This window comes from Schistocerca serialis, chromosome 9 (assembly GCF_023864345.2).
Source record: "Schistocerca serialis cubense isolate TAMUIC-IGC-003099 chromosome 9, iqSchSeri2.2, whole genome shotgun sequence".
Taxonomy (NCBI): domain Eukaryota; kingdom Metazoa; phylum Arthropoda; class Insecta; order Orthoptera; family Acrididae; genus Schistocerca; species Schistocerca serialis.
In genome coordinates, this window is record NC_064646.1 from 310,190,513 (window position 1) to 310,209,303 (window position 18,791).

The 18,791-nt window shown below is 43.5% G+C and overlaps 1 protein-coding gene across 1 annotated transcript in view; it reads right to left on the reverse strand.

Annotated features, from left to right (window-relative positions):
- LOC126419569 (uncharacterized) overlaps nucleotides 1–16,899 on the reverse strand; it is a 371,142-nt gene extending 354,243 nt beyond the window's left edge. The window contains exon 1 of the mRNA XM_050086756.1: nucleotides 15,956–16,899. Coding sequence (XP_049942713.1) covers nucleotides 15,956–16,899 — 944 coding nt within the window. The remainder of the gene's footprint in view (nucleotides 1–15,955) is intronic.
- Between the last annotated feature and the right edge of the window lie 1,892 nt (nucleotides 16,900–18,791).

The following is an 18,791-nucleotide window of genomic DNA, read 5'->3' on the forward strand; positions in this document are numbered from 1 at the left end:
GCTCGGTATTCGGTCGTACACTCTCCAATCACATTAATGTGATCACCTCCCAGAAGTTTGTACAACCACCTTTTGAAATGCGAACAGTTGCGAGTCGTGCGGGGGGAGAGCCAATGAGGTTCCCAAAGTGGCCGATGTGGACATGGAGCCTTGCTATCTTCAGTGCTATGGCCAGCTGCTAGGCTCTCGGTTGAGGATCTATAGCGCTAACAGCCCGACTGAGGCGGTAGCAGAGATTGTTGATTTGTTTTAAATCCGGGGCCTTCGTTGCTTGGAGAGAACTGTAAACTCATCCTGGTGATCTTCGAACTATGCATGAACACTGCGAGCTGTGTGACGTGTTGCAAACCTGTTACTAGATGCCACTGTGTAGAGGAAAAACGAACTGTATGTAGTGGTGGACATGGTCCCCAAGGATAGATGCATAGTTGTGTTGATCTAGTGCGACCACCAGAATCACTAGATCACCCAGGAAATGCCACGAAAACAGTCCCCACGCCATAACGACCCCTTCTCCAGCCTGGACCCTCCCGACATTTGTTCCAGGGTGTTTCCTTACAGGCGTTTCATACCATACGCGCCAACTCCTATCTGAAGGACCATAAAACTTAATTCTTGCCACTCAGTCGACGTCCGGATGTGGTACTGGCAGTGCAAATTCGAACCTTCGCCCAGATGAACAACAGTCAGCATGGGTGCATGAACCAGGAGCGTGTCAGCGAAAGCCCATATGCAGGAACTTTCGCTGAACGGTCGTTGACGAGATGCAGTTAAAGTTCCTTGGTTCATCTGGGCGACCAGTTGCTCAACAATTGCAAGTCTATTCGTCCAAACCTGCACCCCTGTCGTCTATAGCCAGTGGTGCACTACACTTGCCTCAGTGCCAATTTTAGATAGCGCCATTTTGTCGTGGACGGTATTCTTTAACCATCGTGGCACACGGACAGTTTAAAAACTTAACCATTTGGGAAATGGTTGCGCCTTTGGTCCGAAATCGAATGATCATGCCGTTTTGAACGTGCACTGCTACGGCTGTCACCTGCCATGTTTCAGCGCTTATTCCACTCTGACCCCGATATGGGCGTTGATCACGTTAATGTGACTGGACTGTGTATAACATTTGACTCTGTAACGATATTGCATCATCTGAAGACGACTACTACCACAATCGATATCAGTTTACAAAAATGCGGGCCAGAGAAATAAAGGTCATATTGAAAATTAAGGACGATTTTCTACATTCTTGACCATTTCAAGCCTTATAAAACATAAATTACCAATAGAACAGACCCTAAACGTTGTTACAAATTCAGAAAAAATGGTTGGAGTTGAAGGGTATAGTTTGTCGTTAGGGACCACCAATGCGTTAGTTCCCTTCACAGCTGCTTGTCTCATGCAGTTGTAACACGCCCAGAGAGAAATTATCGTGTGACATACAGAATATACGACGGAGTCATTTGTCGAGGACCACTTCAAAAGTTGACAATGTGCAAATTATTTTATGCTGCTGATGGTTTGCAGGAAACAGGAGTTGACAGCTCACGTCAGTGATTGTAATACAGATTTATTAATCTGAAGGTTGCTTGGAATTACCCTGTATTTTACGTAGCAATGTTCTATTGTAGACGGTATCCTCTTGTTTCCACCTGACCTCAAAACTGGATCACCCGAGCGCTTGCAGAAAGACACCCACTTCCAAAACTGTCTGCGAGTGGAAACTGATCTGTGCTACAACAGGCACAGGTACTTGAAAAAGCGTGAAGAACATGCTACCTGCCTGCAATGCTCTAGGAACAATTAGAATTGAAGCATAGGCCTTTGAACTTTAAGTGCGTCAATTACCTCTCACTCAATAATCCATGTATACATAGAAAATCGAAATTAATCATTTTCAATCACAGATGTACTTAATATTCAATGTGAAAAAGGGACCGGTGGGAAGGTTAATTAGTAATTTAGTTACTTTTAAGTCCAGGAATCATTCTGCATGATGAACTGCTAGCATGTGAAACGAGTCATTTTACATTCACATTGCAAATTAATTTGTAAATATGGGTATATGCTCAACAGTTGTAACTTTATTTCATTTTATTTTATATATATTTTTAATACATAGATGTGAGTTAGTAATTCCTACATACCACACTTTACCCATTATAATGGTAAAAATTCTTCTACGGAAAAGAAGGATTTGTCAATAAGAAACTTCTTCAGTCTGTTTTCAGATTTTACTTTGCTCTCTGTCAGACATTTTATAACACTCAGTAGATGATCAGAAATTTTTGTTGCAGCATCGTGCAACCCTTTTTAAGATAGAGACAACATTAATGTGGAGTAATGAATGTCAATTTTTCCTTCTGGTATTATAATTATGTACGTCACTGTTCGCTTTCAACTGTAGTGGATAATTTACAATAAACTTTATGAGGGAATGAACATATTCTGAAGCAGTAGTCATAAATCCCAACTTTTTAAACAGATGTCTGCAAGATGATTACGAGCGAGCACCACGTTATTCATACAGCACGTTTTTGAGCAATAAAGACTTTCTTTCTTGAAGACGAGTTACGCCAGAATATCATTCCATATGACATATTTAATGGAAATATGCAAAATATGTCAGCTTACTGAGCTATCTCTATCCAAGATTTGCAATGATTCTAAGTGCAAATGTGGCGGAACTAAGTCGTTTTAGGAGTTCCAAAATGTGCTTTTCACATCAGTAAGGACAACTGAGAATTTTGAAGTTTCCAATCTATTAATTTGGGGTTACGTATAATTATATCTATAATGAACTTTCGCCTCGGAATATTCTACGGCACGGAAACACCACTCTGCTACACCACTGTCAAACTAAATTCAATGGAAGACTGATACTTAAAGGACTGATTTGGGCCCCTAGCTGTACAAATGAAGTTGACTCAATTGAGAAAACACGGTGAAAAACGTTAATATCTTATCAGGGAAAAGGCATGCAAGAAGTGGGTGGTGACATTACACATACTTACTCTAAAAGTCTCAAATCTTGCTTAGATGGCTGTTTTAATATTACTTCTCCAGACCTTCTGCGTAAACTCTGAGGAATGAATTCTAAAGCTTCTGCTATGAGGATCGAGATAAAACACACACAAAAGATTTTCCGGTTCGTCCCATAATTAAGGGATTAGGAAACCCCAGAGAATCTGCCATTAACTACTTGCTCTAAATACTTAAAAACGAATCCGATTTCCAAATAACTTCTTCATTTCAAACCGCAAAGAGCTTTTACACCAATTGCCAGAAAAAGCTTTTTCAGATGATTGCATTTCACTTTTGCTTGACATAAAATTGTACAGAAGTATCCATTTGGGAGGTAGAATCTTAATTATTGAAGATAATTTCTTTACACGAAATCAAGCGCTGACTAAGTAATTGTAATTATCACATTGTTGAGACTGTTAACATCATACAATTATTTTTCTTTTAATAATAAATTTTACTGTCGACTAGATGGCCTAGCGATGGGCAACTGGCTGCTTGGATCCTAACTTACATGTTCGTAAATTATTAGTAGAACGACTATTTCACCCGCGGTTGAATACCGAAATGGGACTTGAGCAATGATAGTGTGAAACACATCTCCTCTGACCGAGCGACGTGGCGCAATGGTTAGCACACTGGACTCGCATTCGGGAGGACGACGGTTCAATCCTGCGTCCGGCCATCCTGATTTAGGTTTTCCGTGATTTCCCTAAACCACTCCAGGCAAATGCCGGCATGGTATCTTTGAAAGGGCACGGCCGACTTCCTTCCCCATCCTTCCCTAATCCGATGAGACCGATGACCTCGCTGTTTGGTCTCTTCCCCCAAACAACCCAACCCAACATCTCCTCTACTGAACAAGCGCTCATAGCTATTAAATATGCATTTTGGAGCCCACGTTTACAAGACATTGTTCCTTGCTTTGGTCCATACTATCACTTCTGGGAGTTGTCTACAACTACAGTCTTGGCAGCAACAGTCAGAGGTATAAAACAGTTTTCGTTTACAACTTTCGACTCTTTTATTTCAGACACAGGCACCCTTACCTCAAACTCATACATTTTTCCCCCTCCTTCATCTTTGGAAGTTTTTAACATCAGTGAATCACCATGTATAAACATACATTTACAGGCGCCGGTGCCTGTAACTTAGACGCTCTTGTAGCGTCGTTGGATGATATTTCCGGCCGTGGGTTTCTATGTAAAACTTGATCTTTTAAGTCCCCTCTACGCCTCCTAAAAGTGTGCAACATAGATTGTGAAACACGCTGCACAGGAAAATGTCCTTTTAGGTGCTTGAAATTGATGTTTCTTCTGCACGTTTGTGAAGTTTCGAACAATTCCGACAGATGGCAGAGGCACAGTAAAGCATCAAAGTGGGCTCTACGCTTACAAGCAACATACCATAATTGAATTCTTGGTTGCGGAGAGAGAAACGGTGGTAGATATCCGTAAGAATTTTTGTGCACTGTATCTTTAATAATACAGGTGATGGGAGTACTTTTGGGGGATGAGTAAAGAGAACTAAAGCGTCAGGAAATCCAGAAAGTGTGTTCCATGATCGACCACTTTCAGAACGTCGTGTCACAGCCACTGCACGTGAAATTTTGAATCGTGTGGTTTCCATTAGTGGTGCAGACAAGCGCATCACGATTCGGCAGTTGGTTCTACAACGTTGGAAGTGCCTGAGCAGTAACTGAGACTCAAGGATATTCAAAGATGTGTTCCAAATAGATTCCACGACTGCTCACGACAGACCATAAGATTCAAAGAAAAGACACTTCATCTGAACTTTTGGAGAAGTCCGAGCCGAATGGAGGGGCTCGCCTGTCAAGTCTCGTTACAGGTGACGAAAACTGGGTGCATCACTTTCAGCCAGAAATATAATGGCAGCCATTGAAGTGTCAGCATCAACAATAACCGAAAAAGAATAAATCCAAGATAGTTTCGTCTGTCGCAAAAATCATGATGACAGCCTCTTAGAATAGTGATGGTGTTATTCTCGTGAAAGTTCTTCCAGGTGGGTCGACCACCAATTGAGAGGTATGAGTGAAGACTTTTAAGAATGTCAGGAACCGTATTAGACGCGTTGGATGTCACAAAAACCGGACACTGGACGCCCACACAGTTTCAGAACGCTGATAACTAATGAAAAACTGGGTTGGACATAACTGCCTCTTCGACCCTTTAGCCCAGACCCAGCGCCCTCTACGTGGGACACGTAGAGTCGTTGCCGCAACTGTGGGCAGAGGAGAAGAGTATAAAGGACCTTATCGGATCATGGAGCAGAGGATAATTGGATGCCACTATGGGACATGAAATGCCGATGTGAAATGGACGATGTGAAGGTTGCTAACGGAGAGAATGCTTGCTGTGAGTGTCTTCTAGCGTCTGTGATGTGGGAAAGATCGCACTCAAATGGAAGTAGATTTTAGCACAGGAGGAAGGGCTGACAAACGGCCAGAACACAGGATTCTATCCTTAACTACATCTACATCTACATACGTACCCCGCAATCCACCATACGCTGCGTGGCGGAGGGTACCTCGTACCACAACTAGCATCTTCTCTCCCTGTTCCACTCCCAAACAGAACGAGGGAAAAATGACTGCCTATATGCCTCTGTACGAGCCCTAATCTCTCTTATCTTATCTTTGTGGTCTTTGCGCGAAATGTAAGTTGGCGGCAGTAAAATGGTACTGCAGTCATCCTCAAATGCTGGTTCTCTAAATTTCCTCAGTAGCGATTCACGAAAAGAACGCCTCCTTTCCTCCAGAGACTCCCACCCGAGTTCCTGAAGCATTTCCGTAACACTCGCGTGATGATCAAACCTACCAATAACAAATGTAGCAGCCCGCCTCTGAATTGCTTCTACGTCCTCCCTCAATCTGACCTGATAGGGATCCCAAACGCTCGAGCAGTACTCAAGAATAGGTGGTATTACTGTTTTATAAGCGGTCTCCTTTACAGATCAACCATATCTTCCCAAAATTCTACCAATGAACCGAAGACGACTATCCGCCTTCCCCACAACTGCCATTACATGCTTGTCCCACTTCATATCGCTCTGCAATGTTACGCCCAAATATTTAATCGACGTGACTGTGTCAAGCGCTATACTACTATTGGAGTATTCAAAAATTACGGGATTCTTTTTCCTATTCATCTGCATTAATTTACATTTATCTATATTTAGAGTTAGCTGCCATTCTGTACACCAATCACAAATCCTGTCCAAGTCATCTTGTATCCTCCTACAGTCACTGAATGACGACACCTTTCCGTACACCACAGCATCATCAGCAAACAGCCGCACATTTCTATCAACCCTATCCAAAAGACCATTTATGTAGATAGAAAACAACAGCGGACCTACCACACTTCCCTGCGGCACTCCAGATGATACCCTCACCTCCGATGAACACTCACCATCGAGGACAACGTACTGGGTTCTATTACTTAAGAAGTCAACTTCACTGGCGACATGGAGACGATCTAATGAAGGAATTCCACTCAAAATAAGCAGTGAAAATTGCAGGAGGCACAAAACATTGAACAACGATAGAAAACAATTATGTGATTGGCAGAAGAAGAATATGAGCCAGACAATAGAGCATGTGGCCACTCGCAGGGACATAGCTCGAAGAAAGCAAAGAGATGGGCGCTTGGATATTTGTGATCGTGTCGATAAAGAAGACACTTGTTAGCGAGACGGAAAAGAGGAGACCTATGATGGTGACGGCACTGCCCGCCGCATACGCACCGCCGTGAAAGATGGGCAGAATATCACGGCACTCTTGCCTGCTGCTACGAGACGACACCAGCCGAGTTGCAGAGTGCCTTCCAACGCGATACCAGTAGCTGGATCACTACTCGGTAAAATACATTACAGCTCTCATCTACGCCAGCCCGCCAGTTCCGTCTGTCATAAGCGCGATTTAAACACCCTACTAACGACCGCAAGAATTTTGTGATTGATAATGAGAAAGTTATTATTTCCTTTCCTTACGAACAAATGTAATTCGTAAATTCGTTTGTATAAGCATCGTGCAAAGGCATTTTTATTTCTTACAACAAATATTTATGATAAATCTCTTTACATTCTTCCCGTTGGCGTTCCTAATCCTTTTATATAATTACCAAGTGGAACAGTCAAGTGCAATTTAATAAACTGTGATTCATTACTCTTTAATAATAGCGACCCACCCCAACTTTGCTCGGGTAGCACTAACAAGGGAAACTCCCCATCGCAGCCCTCTCAGATTTAGTGGTAAAATGACCCAGAGGGTAGCCCGTCAACAACTATACCCAGATCAAGCATCGAAAGAGGAACAAGATGTGCACTGAAATGTGAAAAAAGATGCAAAATAGAAACAGTGTACGGTACAAGCTTAAGATGTGCAACGTCGAGCGACCTGTAAGAACCACAGTGTCATGGTTGTGTGGTAACGGTGTTGGGCTGCAAAACGGTTCAAATGGCTCTGAGCACTATGGGACTTAACGTCTGACGTCATCAGTCCCCTAGACTTAGAACTACTTAAACCTGGCAAACCTGAGGACATCATACACATCAATGCCCGAGACAGGATTCGAACCTGCGACCGTAGCAGCCCCGTGGTTCCAGACTGAAGCGCCTAGAACCGCTCGGCCACACCGGCCGGCTTGTTGGACTGCAAAGCGGGAGGTCAGTGTTCAAATGTCTCTCGTCCCCCAATATTTTCTTTTTCACAAAATTATGAACTGTTCCTAGTCATAGACGTGTCTATTCTTCTGTAGTCTCGACAGGTGTCATACTGTACATTGGTTAAGCCCTTCCGGTTGGCCGTGCGGTCTAGGGCATGGCTTTCCAGAGTGGGAAGGAGCGCCGGTCCCCGGCACGAATCCGCTCGGCGGATTGATGTCGAGTTCCGGTGAGCCGGCCAGTCTGTGGATGGTTTTTAGGCGGTTTTCCATCTGCCTCGGCCAATGCGGGCTGGTTCCCCTTATTCCGCCTCAGCTACACTATGTCGGCGATTGCTGCGCAAACAAGTTCTCGACGTACGCGTACACCTCCATTACTCTACCACGCAAACATAGGGGTTACACTCGTCTGGTATGAGACGTTCCCTGGGGGGGTTCCACCGGGTGCGCCGAACCGCACAATAACCCTGGGTTCGGTGTGGGGCGGCGGAGGGGTGAAGTGGACCATGGTAGTCCTCGTGGGGTTGCGGACCACTGCGGCTGCGGCGGGGACGGAGCCTCTCCGTCGTTTCTAGGTCCCCGGTAAACATAACATAACATAACATAACATACATTGGTTATATAATACGAGTCATGTGGTACGGATATATTACTGTCGCAACCAAATGCGATGAATAGTGAGAGCAAACCTCTCACAGAAATGAAAACAACAAATAAAAGGGTCTGAACTATGTTACAACGAAGTGATTCAAGAGTCAACACTTCCAAAAAGGATCGCATAAGTCATAACATACAGTACTTGTGTAGAATAGGGGGTATGTACGTCTGCAGATCCATTCCTTATACTCCACTGTTCAAATGGTTCAAATGGCTCTGAGCACTATGGGACTTAACAACTGAGGTCATCAGTCCCCTAGACTTAGAACTATTTAAACCTAACTAACCCAAGGACATCACACACATCCATGCCCGTGGCAGGATTCGAACCTGCGACCGTAGCGGTCTCGCGGTTCCATACTGTAGTGTCTAGAACCGCTCGGCTACAACGGGCGGCATACTTCACTGTCACAAACAGACTGTACACAGGGACACACATAAATTTGAATACAGCGAACAGACACTTCAATAACCCGACGGCTCCAACACCGTGAACACATAACCACAACGCCGTGGCTATTCAAATTCGCTTGACATTGCAAACCTTGAGCTTGGACCACACAGACTTTCTACTTTGCTTCTTTTTTCAGAGTTCAGTACACCTTCTTCCTATCTCCGTGCTTGATCTGTGTTCAGTTTTTGACAAGCTCTCCACTGGGCAATATTAGAACTAAATCTGAGACGGGTGCAATGGGGAGTTTGCGTTGTAAGTAACTATGGACGGAGACTTCTTTATAATATGTAGTGAGGAGCAAGTCAATGCTTGACGCTCTCGATCGGAGTCCCGTTCCGCCTCGCTTTCGGAAAGAGTTTCCAAAGAGCAAGTTAAAGCCTGATTTTCTCGACCCACAGCTCATGTTGCCTCACGATCTTCAGTGAATTCCTGACACCGTATAGTTCTCTGTCTTTTAGTCGTTTTGGTGCACTGAGAAAGACTCGGCCATTCTCTAGTCATTCTAAATAGTAAACGAAACGAAATGAAAAAGTAAACTGTAAATGGCGTGTTACTAGAGCCTCCCGTCGGGTAAACCGTTCGTCGGGTGCAAGTCTTTCGATTTGACGCCACTCAGGCGACTTGCGCGTCGATGGGAATGAAATGATGACGATTAGGACAACACAACACCCAGTCCCTGAGCGGAGAAAATCTCCGACCCAGCAGGGAATCGAACCCGGGCCCTTAGGATTGACATTCTGTCACACTGACCACTCAGCTACCAGGGGCGGACAATGAAACTTACGCACTGAAATCACAACTCAATAAATTCGTTTTTCCTAGACTATAAGTCAAATATAAGTTAAACCTATCCAAAGGAGAGAAACAATTTTGTAAAGTCTTTAATACACAAAGCGAAACCAATAAATCCATTAACACTAGCGAACTGTACGCCCCCGATAGCTGAGTGGTCAGCGTGACAGAATGTCAGTTCTAAGGGCCCTGGTTCGATTCCCGGCTGGGTTGGCGATTTTCTCCGCTCAGGGACTGGTTGTCCTAATCATCATCATATCATCCCCATCGACGCGCAAGTCGCCGAAGAGGCGTCAAATCGAAAGACTTGCACCAGGCGAACGGTCTACCCGACGGGAGGCCCTCGTCACACGACATTTACATTTACTAGCGAACTAACTTCAATCTTAGTTTGTGTTGGTAAAGACAGCATGGTGGCGCTTAATTATGTCAATGACACAAAAACAAACAAATAAAAGACACTTTCCGAAAACGCCATGAAGGCACATTGGTACTGAGCAGCCACCGTGTCATCCTCAGCACTTAGGCGTCACCGGATGTGGATAACGGGTGGGGGGTGGGGGGAGGCATGTGGTCGGTTCACCGCTCTCCCAGCTGTTGTCACTTTTCGCGACCGGAGCCGCTACCTCTCAATCACTCAGTCAAGTAGCTCCTCAATTCGCCTCACAAGGGCTAAGCGCACCCAGCTTGCCAACAGCACTCAGCAGATCCAGACGGTGAACCAACCCAGTACTAGCCACGCCCGAAAGTGCTTAACTTCGGTGAATTGTCGGAAACCGGTGATACCACTGCGGGAAGGCAGTTGGCCTCATTGACATAAACTGGCGAAAATACTTCTGTCACTAAGGTAAAAAAAAAAAAAGGCAGCGCCATCTATTGATTCTGCGAAATTAGCAGCACCATGCATTGATTCTCTGGTGTACAATGTTGTGATCATCGTGCCACTGAGGTAAACATCCGAACTACTAAGTTGAGCACTCTTGTAAAACTTTAAAATAAGATTTCTCTTTTTAGTGATCCGATTTTGATTAAATATAGCTTATATGTCGGCCTCAGCTACGCTCAAGTTACCTGTAAATTCGTCAACTGCTACTGGAAATTAGCTTGTTCAGATAGACAAACAAAGTTTTTAAAAATAGTTTTATTGTATTTTTTTATAGTCCCTAGTCATTCGCAATCAGTTTCTGGCAAATAGTTTCACTGAACAGATAAAAAAGTTTTAAACATTCATTACTAGTAGAGATGGATTTTATGCCGCACTCAAATGCAATTCAAGGTGTAGTCATTCGTTTGGTTTAATATGAAAATGACGCAGTGAAGTGCAAATCCACACTAAAAACAAAACTGTAAAACTGTCATGACTGTCTGTTTATACACAATAATCTCCAAAACTACTAGACAAATTTTCATGGGGTTTTCACAGACAAATTGAACGTAGCTTGGGGAAACATACAGGCTTTATTTCATCAAACTCAGAACACAAACGGCAAAATTATACGGAAGTTAAAAATGCACTGAATCTCTTAAATAATCTGCTGATAATACAGATTATAGTTTACGATTTAGACTTGAACCGTGAGACTTCAACGATTCTCAGAATGTAATGCGTTAACAACTACACATAGAAGTACCAATATTTACAATATGAGAGAAGAATCTTTGCAGAAAGACTTTGGTTTATCAGGAAAACAGTTCTTTACTTCTTAAAAGTTAGTCAGCGGTACACTACGCTTACTTCATTGTTTCACATACATATCGGACGTTTGTCTTGAGTATTCCAAAATCAATGACATTTCGTTCTTCCATTTCTCACGATAATTCAGTTTAAAGAAAAATATCCTACTTAATAGTGCTGGAAACTAATTTGCCTTAGATTTCACTAACATGTGTTAATCGAGCTAACTGTATATGTAACACAGAATTAGTCAATAACAGTGTGGCAATTTAAAGTTTTATATACTTCGGAAGTTTAATCATTACGCTGTAGTACACAAAAAGCCAGTAGATGGCGCTATTAATTCTTTTTTACCTTAGTGGCAGAAGTATTTACCCAACTTTACGTCAGTGACAGAATCAGGCACCGCAATCTGGCCTTTACGAATACAAGCTGACATTCTATTTACTTGGCTAGATTTACTCATTTCACTTTGAGTATTAAAAATTTAAAGAAATTGTTCGGCTTCGGTGGATACGTTTTATATATATTTTACTTGCTGACGAGGAAAAACGAATTTACTGAATTGTGATTTGGGTGTCTACACTCTCCGGCAATCCTATCTGATGCCGATCTCATGCGGCACATCAATACACCAGAAGACGACGAAGAGGAGCAGGTAGTCATTCTCTTTAGTAGACATGTCGCTTTTGCTATATGTTCTGTCAATAAATAGCAGACTTTGGTTCGTTTTGCCCGCAACATTATATATGTGATCGTTACAATTTAAATTCATCTCTGTTATAATCCCTAAATATTTAGCTGAATTTACGGACAATGGATGTGTGTGATTTATCGTGTAATAGAAATTCAGTGGATTCCTTTTAGTATTCATATGGATGGCTCCATAATTCTCATTATTTAGAGTCACTTGCCACTTTCCACACCATAGATACCTCGTCAAAATCATTTTGCAATTGATTTTGATCATCTAATGGTTTTACAGAACAGAAAATGACAGCGCCATCTGCAAACAATCCAAGAGGTTTGTTCAGATTGTCTCCTAAATCGTTTATGTAAATCAGTAGCAGAAGAGGGACTATAACATTTGACTGGGGAACGCCAGATATTACTCTCGTTTTACTGGATCACTTTCCGTCATATGGTAAGAACTGTGGCCTTTCTGAAAGGAAGGAAACTTTGTAAGTAAAAAAAAATCGTGGATACGAAGTCGCTGGCACAGCTATAACTACATACCCGAGCAACGGTGGGTTTCTCATCTAGTTTTATGATGTATACTGTAAAAATTCCGACCGCTACAGCACTCTGTAGAAAAATAAATGCGTATTATGAAAATAGATGTACGTATGTATGTATGTACGTATGGATGTACGTAGGTATGTATGTGATGAAGCAGTTTAGTCCACGACGTGCGATTAGCCATATTTCAGTCATCCAGAATTTGAGAGTGGGAGCACTTAGAAATCTGAAACAAACTTTACAGGTAATTTCAAAACTCTACGAAACTTTTTCTCGCCGGTAACTCCTGCTGAATAATGAAAGGAAAAAAGTTTATCGTTTACTACATTTTCGCTGTTCATGCAGTAAAACTGCCGCATAAAGCATGACGTTTGATTTTACTGCTTTACTACTAACTTTATTCGCGGAACACATCGCAGGCAGTATTCACATATGTCGGTGAATGTACCAGAAAAATTATATCATCCTACGATGCGTAATTCAGGATATGTGACGTCATAAACACTGAGATGCGTGAAAGACTATCGCATCAAGGAAGACGTTTAAATTTATTACTTCGTTAATACTGACTCTGTTCAGAAAACATTTCGCAAACAATATCCACATATGTCGCTGAAAGTTTCTACAAAAATATATCATTCTAGGACACATAGTTTAGGAGAGGTATGATATCAAGTAATAAGATGCGTGGGATACTGCACAACATGTACAATATTTAAATTTGTTTTAACTTTCTTACTAACTTGATTTGCAACAAATTTCGCAGACGATATCCACATCTGCCACTCAATGTACATAAAAAAATATTTCACTGTCTAACATATAGATCAGGAGTATGACGTCATAAACACTGAGGTTTGTGAAAAACTGCTGCACCAAGCACGTTTCAATTTATTACTTCTTTACTACTAATTCTACTCATAACATATTTTGAACACTGTAGTTACAAATACCACTGGATGTACCTGCAAAATTCTATCAGTCTATGCAATATAGTTCAGGAGATCCGACGTCATAAACATTGTGCAGCGTGAAAATGAACTTCCAGACCGAAATTCACTAAAAAGATAACGGAAATATGGGTCCAAATATATGTGAAATATATTAAATGTACGTGAAATAGATCTGGTGTGTGAGTACACAGGCAAAGCCAAGAATAAAAAGCTCACAGTAAACCCTTGGAATGATTCCAACCAAATTTAGTAGACATTTTAGTTACAGTCTGGAAAGAAGTACTATGGGGCTACCAGTTTCCTATTGGGGTGAGCGTGATAATGTGGAGGGTGATGGGGAGAGGAGGAGATGGGCACAGAGAAAAAAAAATGTTCAAATGTATGTGAAATCTTATCGGACTTAACTGCTAAGGTCATCCGTCCCTAAGCTTACACACTGCTTAACCTAAATTATCCTAAGGACAAACACACACACCCATGCCTGAGGGAGGACTCGAACCTCCACCGGGACCAGCCGCACAGTCCATGACTGCAGCACATCAGACCGCTCGGCTAATCCCGCGCGGCGGCAGAGAGAGGGAGAGGGGCAATGGACAGAGAGAGGGCAGACGAGGACATGGATAGAGAAACAGAAGAGGAGGGGATGGTGTGGGGAGAGGATGAGATGAGAAAGAGAGGAGAGGAGAGGAGGAGACGAATAGAGAAAGGAAAGAGGAGGATACGAAGAGGAAGAGGGAGATGAAGAGATGGACAGACAGAGTGGCGAGGAGAAGATTGACAGAGAGAGTGGGAGGAGCAGAATGACAGAGAGGGGGGAGGAGGAGATGGAATTGGAGGTGGGAGGAGGAGATGACAGAGAGGGGAAGGAGCAGATGGAGAAAGGAGGGAGGAGCAGATTGACAGTGAGAGGGGTAAGGAGGAGGTGGAAAGAGAGAGAGAGAGAGGGAGAAGGAGGGACAGGAGAGTATGGTCAGGGAGTAGGAGAGGAGGAAGTGGACAGAAAGTGGGTAGGGGAGATGGACAGAGAGGGGGTGAGGGAAGGAGCAGATAGACTAATAGAAGATTGGGATAAATACAAAGCTGGGCAATGCCTAGTACTGAGCTACTAAAGTGTGCGTCATTTATGACGGCGGCCGAGTTTAGGTTCGTTCTGTGCATCTGACGTCACAAAACACAGTCAGCCAATGAACGGAGAACGACGTTGCCAGAGCTCGACTGCAGTACAGAGCACGGTCGAGTGTCTGCAGTTTTAGAAACGTTCAGTCATAAATAAAGTAACTGAACGAAAGCAATGTCTTGATAGCAGAATTTCTTTTATAGAAAGTTTGGAAAAAGCCTCCTTTTTACCAATTGCTTCATATTGTATTAATTAATTAAACCAAACAAGCAATAAGCCTCCTAATTCAGGCGATAGCAAGGAAAGGTGTTTGTATCATTCTCACTAACCGCTTTTTCGCAATAAAGAACAGCGGTAATTGTTTATTTCCTATTGTACTTCGACGAAACGTGAGTAATTCATAGTCATATAGTGTTTGTCGGTATTTCGCGTCCTAAAGTCCTCCAGGAATGATACTGAATGATGGGCTGCGTTAGCGTAATGGTTTAATAGCCGGCACAGTAGCTCAGCGTGTTCGGTCAGAGAGCCGGTTGGCCTCTGTAATAAAAAAATTGAGTTGAAGGATCAACAAACGAACTTGAACGGATGTCATGTGGCGTCCGCAGCTACCAAACACAAAAAAAAGAGTGATTGGCTGCTAAGCGGAAGGTTCCGAGTTCAAACCTTGTTCTGTGCTTAATATTTTCTTTATTTAAAAACAATATGGAAGTGTCTTACTTCATGAATTTTATTCGTTTGGATGTAATTTTTTGAAATTTCTAGTGGCAACTGAAATCGACCATACGGAAAGTATACGCTATGGACTTTTACCTCTGCAAACTCTTCAAAACTTCGTGCAGTGGTTTACTACATTTAATGCTGCACAATAACTGCGTTGAACATCGAAACAAAATTAAGTCATTTATGGAGGGAAGGTATCAGTCAAGAAGAAGTGTAAAAATCAAATTTTTGGGCCAAATAGTTTTTGTGAAATCGATAAGTGTGTCAAAGCAGTCGGAACACCATGTGTCTGCGCAAGCGAGCAGTGGAGTGATGACAAAATCGCGCACAGCGCGGAATGCGGGGAGCACGTCTCTGTGGCAGCGAAAGGGTTAATGCGGCCGTGGTGGCTTTACTTCATAAACTGCGCGCTCCCCCGTAAACGTGAGTTTGCTTGGCGCTTGCAACTGGCAACGCAGCAATCTCCGGCGTCTGGGCGGGCATGCGCGAACCGCCAAGATAAAGGAATTGAACTATAGTATACGCAAAAGAAATGTTGACTGATGTCAACAAATTCTAACTCTTAAAGGAAATATCTTCTGAGGGCAAAATTGTGGGGAATTATTTATTGAATGTGCCTTGCATGAAGGTCGCCACGAGGCTACTCACTTCTTGGCATCGCCGTTTTTCTGCTGCAGCTGCTGCTGCTTCTGGGCGGCCAAGGCGGCCGCCGGGCAGCGCGCCTTGTGCACCTGCTGGCGGCCGGCGTTGCTGGGCAGCACGCGCGGCTGGCTGGAGAAGGAGTAGAGCAGCACCTGGCGCTGGTCCAGGCCTCCAGCCCTGGGGAGGCCGAGCAGCGCGGCCAGCTCCGGCGGCGGCTCCAGGAAGCAGCCCGACTTGACCGTCGTCACGAACATGGGCCGATCCCTGGCCTGGCCGGGCGGCGCCGCGCGCCCGCGACCGCCCGGCTGCTGGGGAGGCGTGCCCTCCTCCCCTGGAGAGGAGCGCTTCTTGCGCGCCAGCTTGGGCGACTCGGTCTGCGCGCCGGCGGCGCCGTTCTGCAGGTTGTTGCGGTAGTTGTTGTGCTTGGCGACGGCCGCCGCCGCCATGCTGCCGTAGAGGTGGAAGTAGGAGTAGTCGGCCGGGCCCGCGCTCGTGTAGCAGTTGCGGTGATAGCCCTTGTGCCCGGCGTTGTTGCTCACCAGGCTGGCGCTCAGGTTGTTCACCGACTTGCTCAGCACCTTCTCCCCTGCGACGTTGCTCTTCTTCTTGGGATCCGAGATGTTGTTCTGTGACCGCGTGATCCGGTTATTGTTGTTGTTGTTGTTGTTGTACTTCCTGGTCTTGGTGAAGAGTGGGACGCCTTCCTTCTCGGCCTTCAGTTCCATCAGCTTGCGCTGCAGCGCCTTCACGTTCAGCTCCTGGTGTTCCGGAGGCAGCGGCTCATTGTCGCGCAGAAGGGTGAAGCTCGCTGACGTCACAGAGATGTCGTCGTTCAAGTCGTTGACGATTACGGTAGTCGACGTGGCGGTCGTTGTCGCCGACGTGGACGATGTTCCTCGTCCGCCTGACCCTGATGACGTCACACCTCTCGGTCTCGAGATGACGGGCATTGCAGAGTACCGGCCTTGCTCATAGGAAGACACCACTTCCTGCTATCGCCTTCTTAGTATCCGAGAAAACGGGCTTCTGCTTGAAGTACACAAGTCTTCACTGTCTCCTAGCCTCTATTACTGACCAAATGTCTTTAGTCACCCACATTATATGTACAGGGTAAATCATCCGCCGCAAAATTATAGGGTAGTCAAAAATTCACTGAATCTCTGAAATAATCTGCTGATAATACAGATTATAGTTTACGATTTAGACTTGAACCGTGAGACTTACCCGTTCTCAGAATGTAATACGTTAACAACTACTTATATAGTACCAATATTTACAATATGAGAGAAGAATCTTTGCAGCACGACTTTGATTTATCAGGAAACAGTTCTTTACTTCTTAAAAGTTAGTCATTAGAGTTAAATGTTTCCCATACCTATCGGACGTTTGTCTTGAGTATTCCAAAATCAATCACATTTCTTTCTTCCATTTCCCACGATAAAGAAAAAAGTTTAAAGAAAAATAGCCTACTTAATAGTGCTGGAAACTAATTTGCTTTAGAGTTCACTAACAAGTGTTAAGTTCACTAACAAGTGTTAAGTGTATATGTAACACAAAGTTATTCAATAACAGTTTTCCTCAACAGATATTTTGTCCTTCAGGCACTGTTAATCTCCAAATAGTGACTCTCGAATAATGGTGACTTCATTAAAACAACTACATACTCACTGAACACGTCATGGGAGGTTTCAGTTGGAGAATTTATCTTCATTCAGTCTTTACACGGGCATTACCGCAAACCACTTTCTTCAAGACTGCGGTAAGTCGTCTAGTCCAAATTATCTTGAGATTTGAAACGACGCTGCGTGTTGTTGCGTAGATATTTTTTGCTAATAGCGCGACTATTCTCCTCTTCATCACTTTCCAAACATTAGCATTTTACAACAACAGTATTAGATTTTCGGATCGAAATTGAAAGCGAATTCCCGCGAATGTATACTATAGATGCAGATCTGGTATACCTTCAATGCCCAGAAAAAAACTGTAGGGAACAGATTTATTTTTATTTATGAATTTCAACAGTTTCAATTTTATTCGTGTCTAAGGACGTTTTTCTATATGACTGTCTGCCAAATGTCTGGAACTGAAATGCTAAGTTATGAACTAATTAAAATTTCGTGAAACGCGCACTATATTGTCGTCGATGCATGGCTATAAAATGTTTTTTTTTTCCTACTGTCTGAAACTAGCGTGACTTTGACCGGCAGTCAGAATTCGATTACTGAATTCTCGCTCGTCCGGAGTAGCAGTCGATAGCGCTGCCTGTCCAAAGTGCATTTATGGCTCGCTGTGGTCGATTCCGCTCTCGAATAATAAATGCGCTGGCGGCAGCAAAGCGTACACAAGCGCAGCGAGCACAACCACCACACTTAGCTCTGACACCCTTAAAGCAGGAGCCCCGAGAAATACAACGAAGATCTTAGTTAAATTTTCGTGTAAAGAAGTGTCTCACTGATCTCAGTTCGCATTATTCATCTTTCATTGTGAGACTTATATTGTAAAGCACCCGTGGGGAAAGATTTTCTTTCTTAAATTTTTACATCATGTCTCAGCCTGAAATTGAAATCTCGCAATTACATAGAATTTTAGATCTTGTAAAAGGAAATCTACCTCAAACGCCGAAGAAAGTCTCGCGTGTATTCTGCTGTTACGAATTTCGATTTTACTGCACGTATGGCAGTTGTACCGTGCAACAAGCTACCACAATTGTTGCAACTAGGCCACTTCAGCATTTATTAATTACGACTCGTGATTCTGGTGTACATAACACTTGAAAAATCTGAACTGTAGTTGTCAAAACTTAATTCACATAGGATAGACCTAGTCAACCTCTACTGCTACC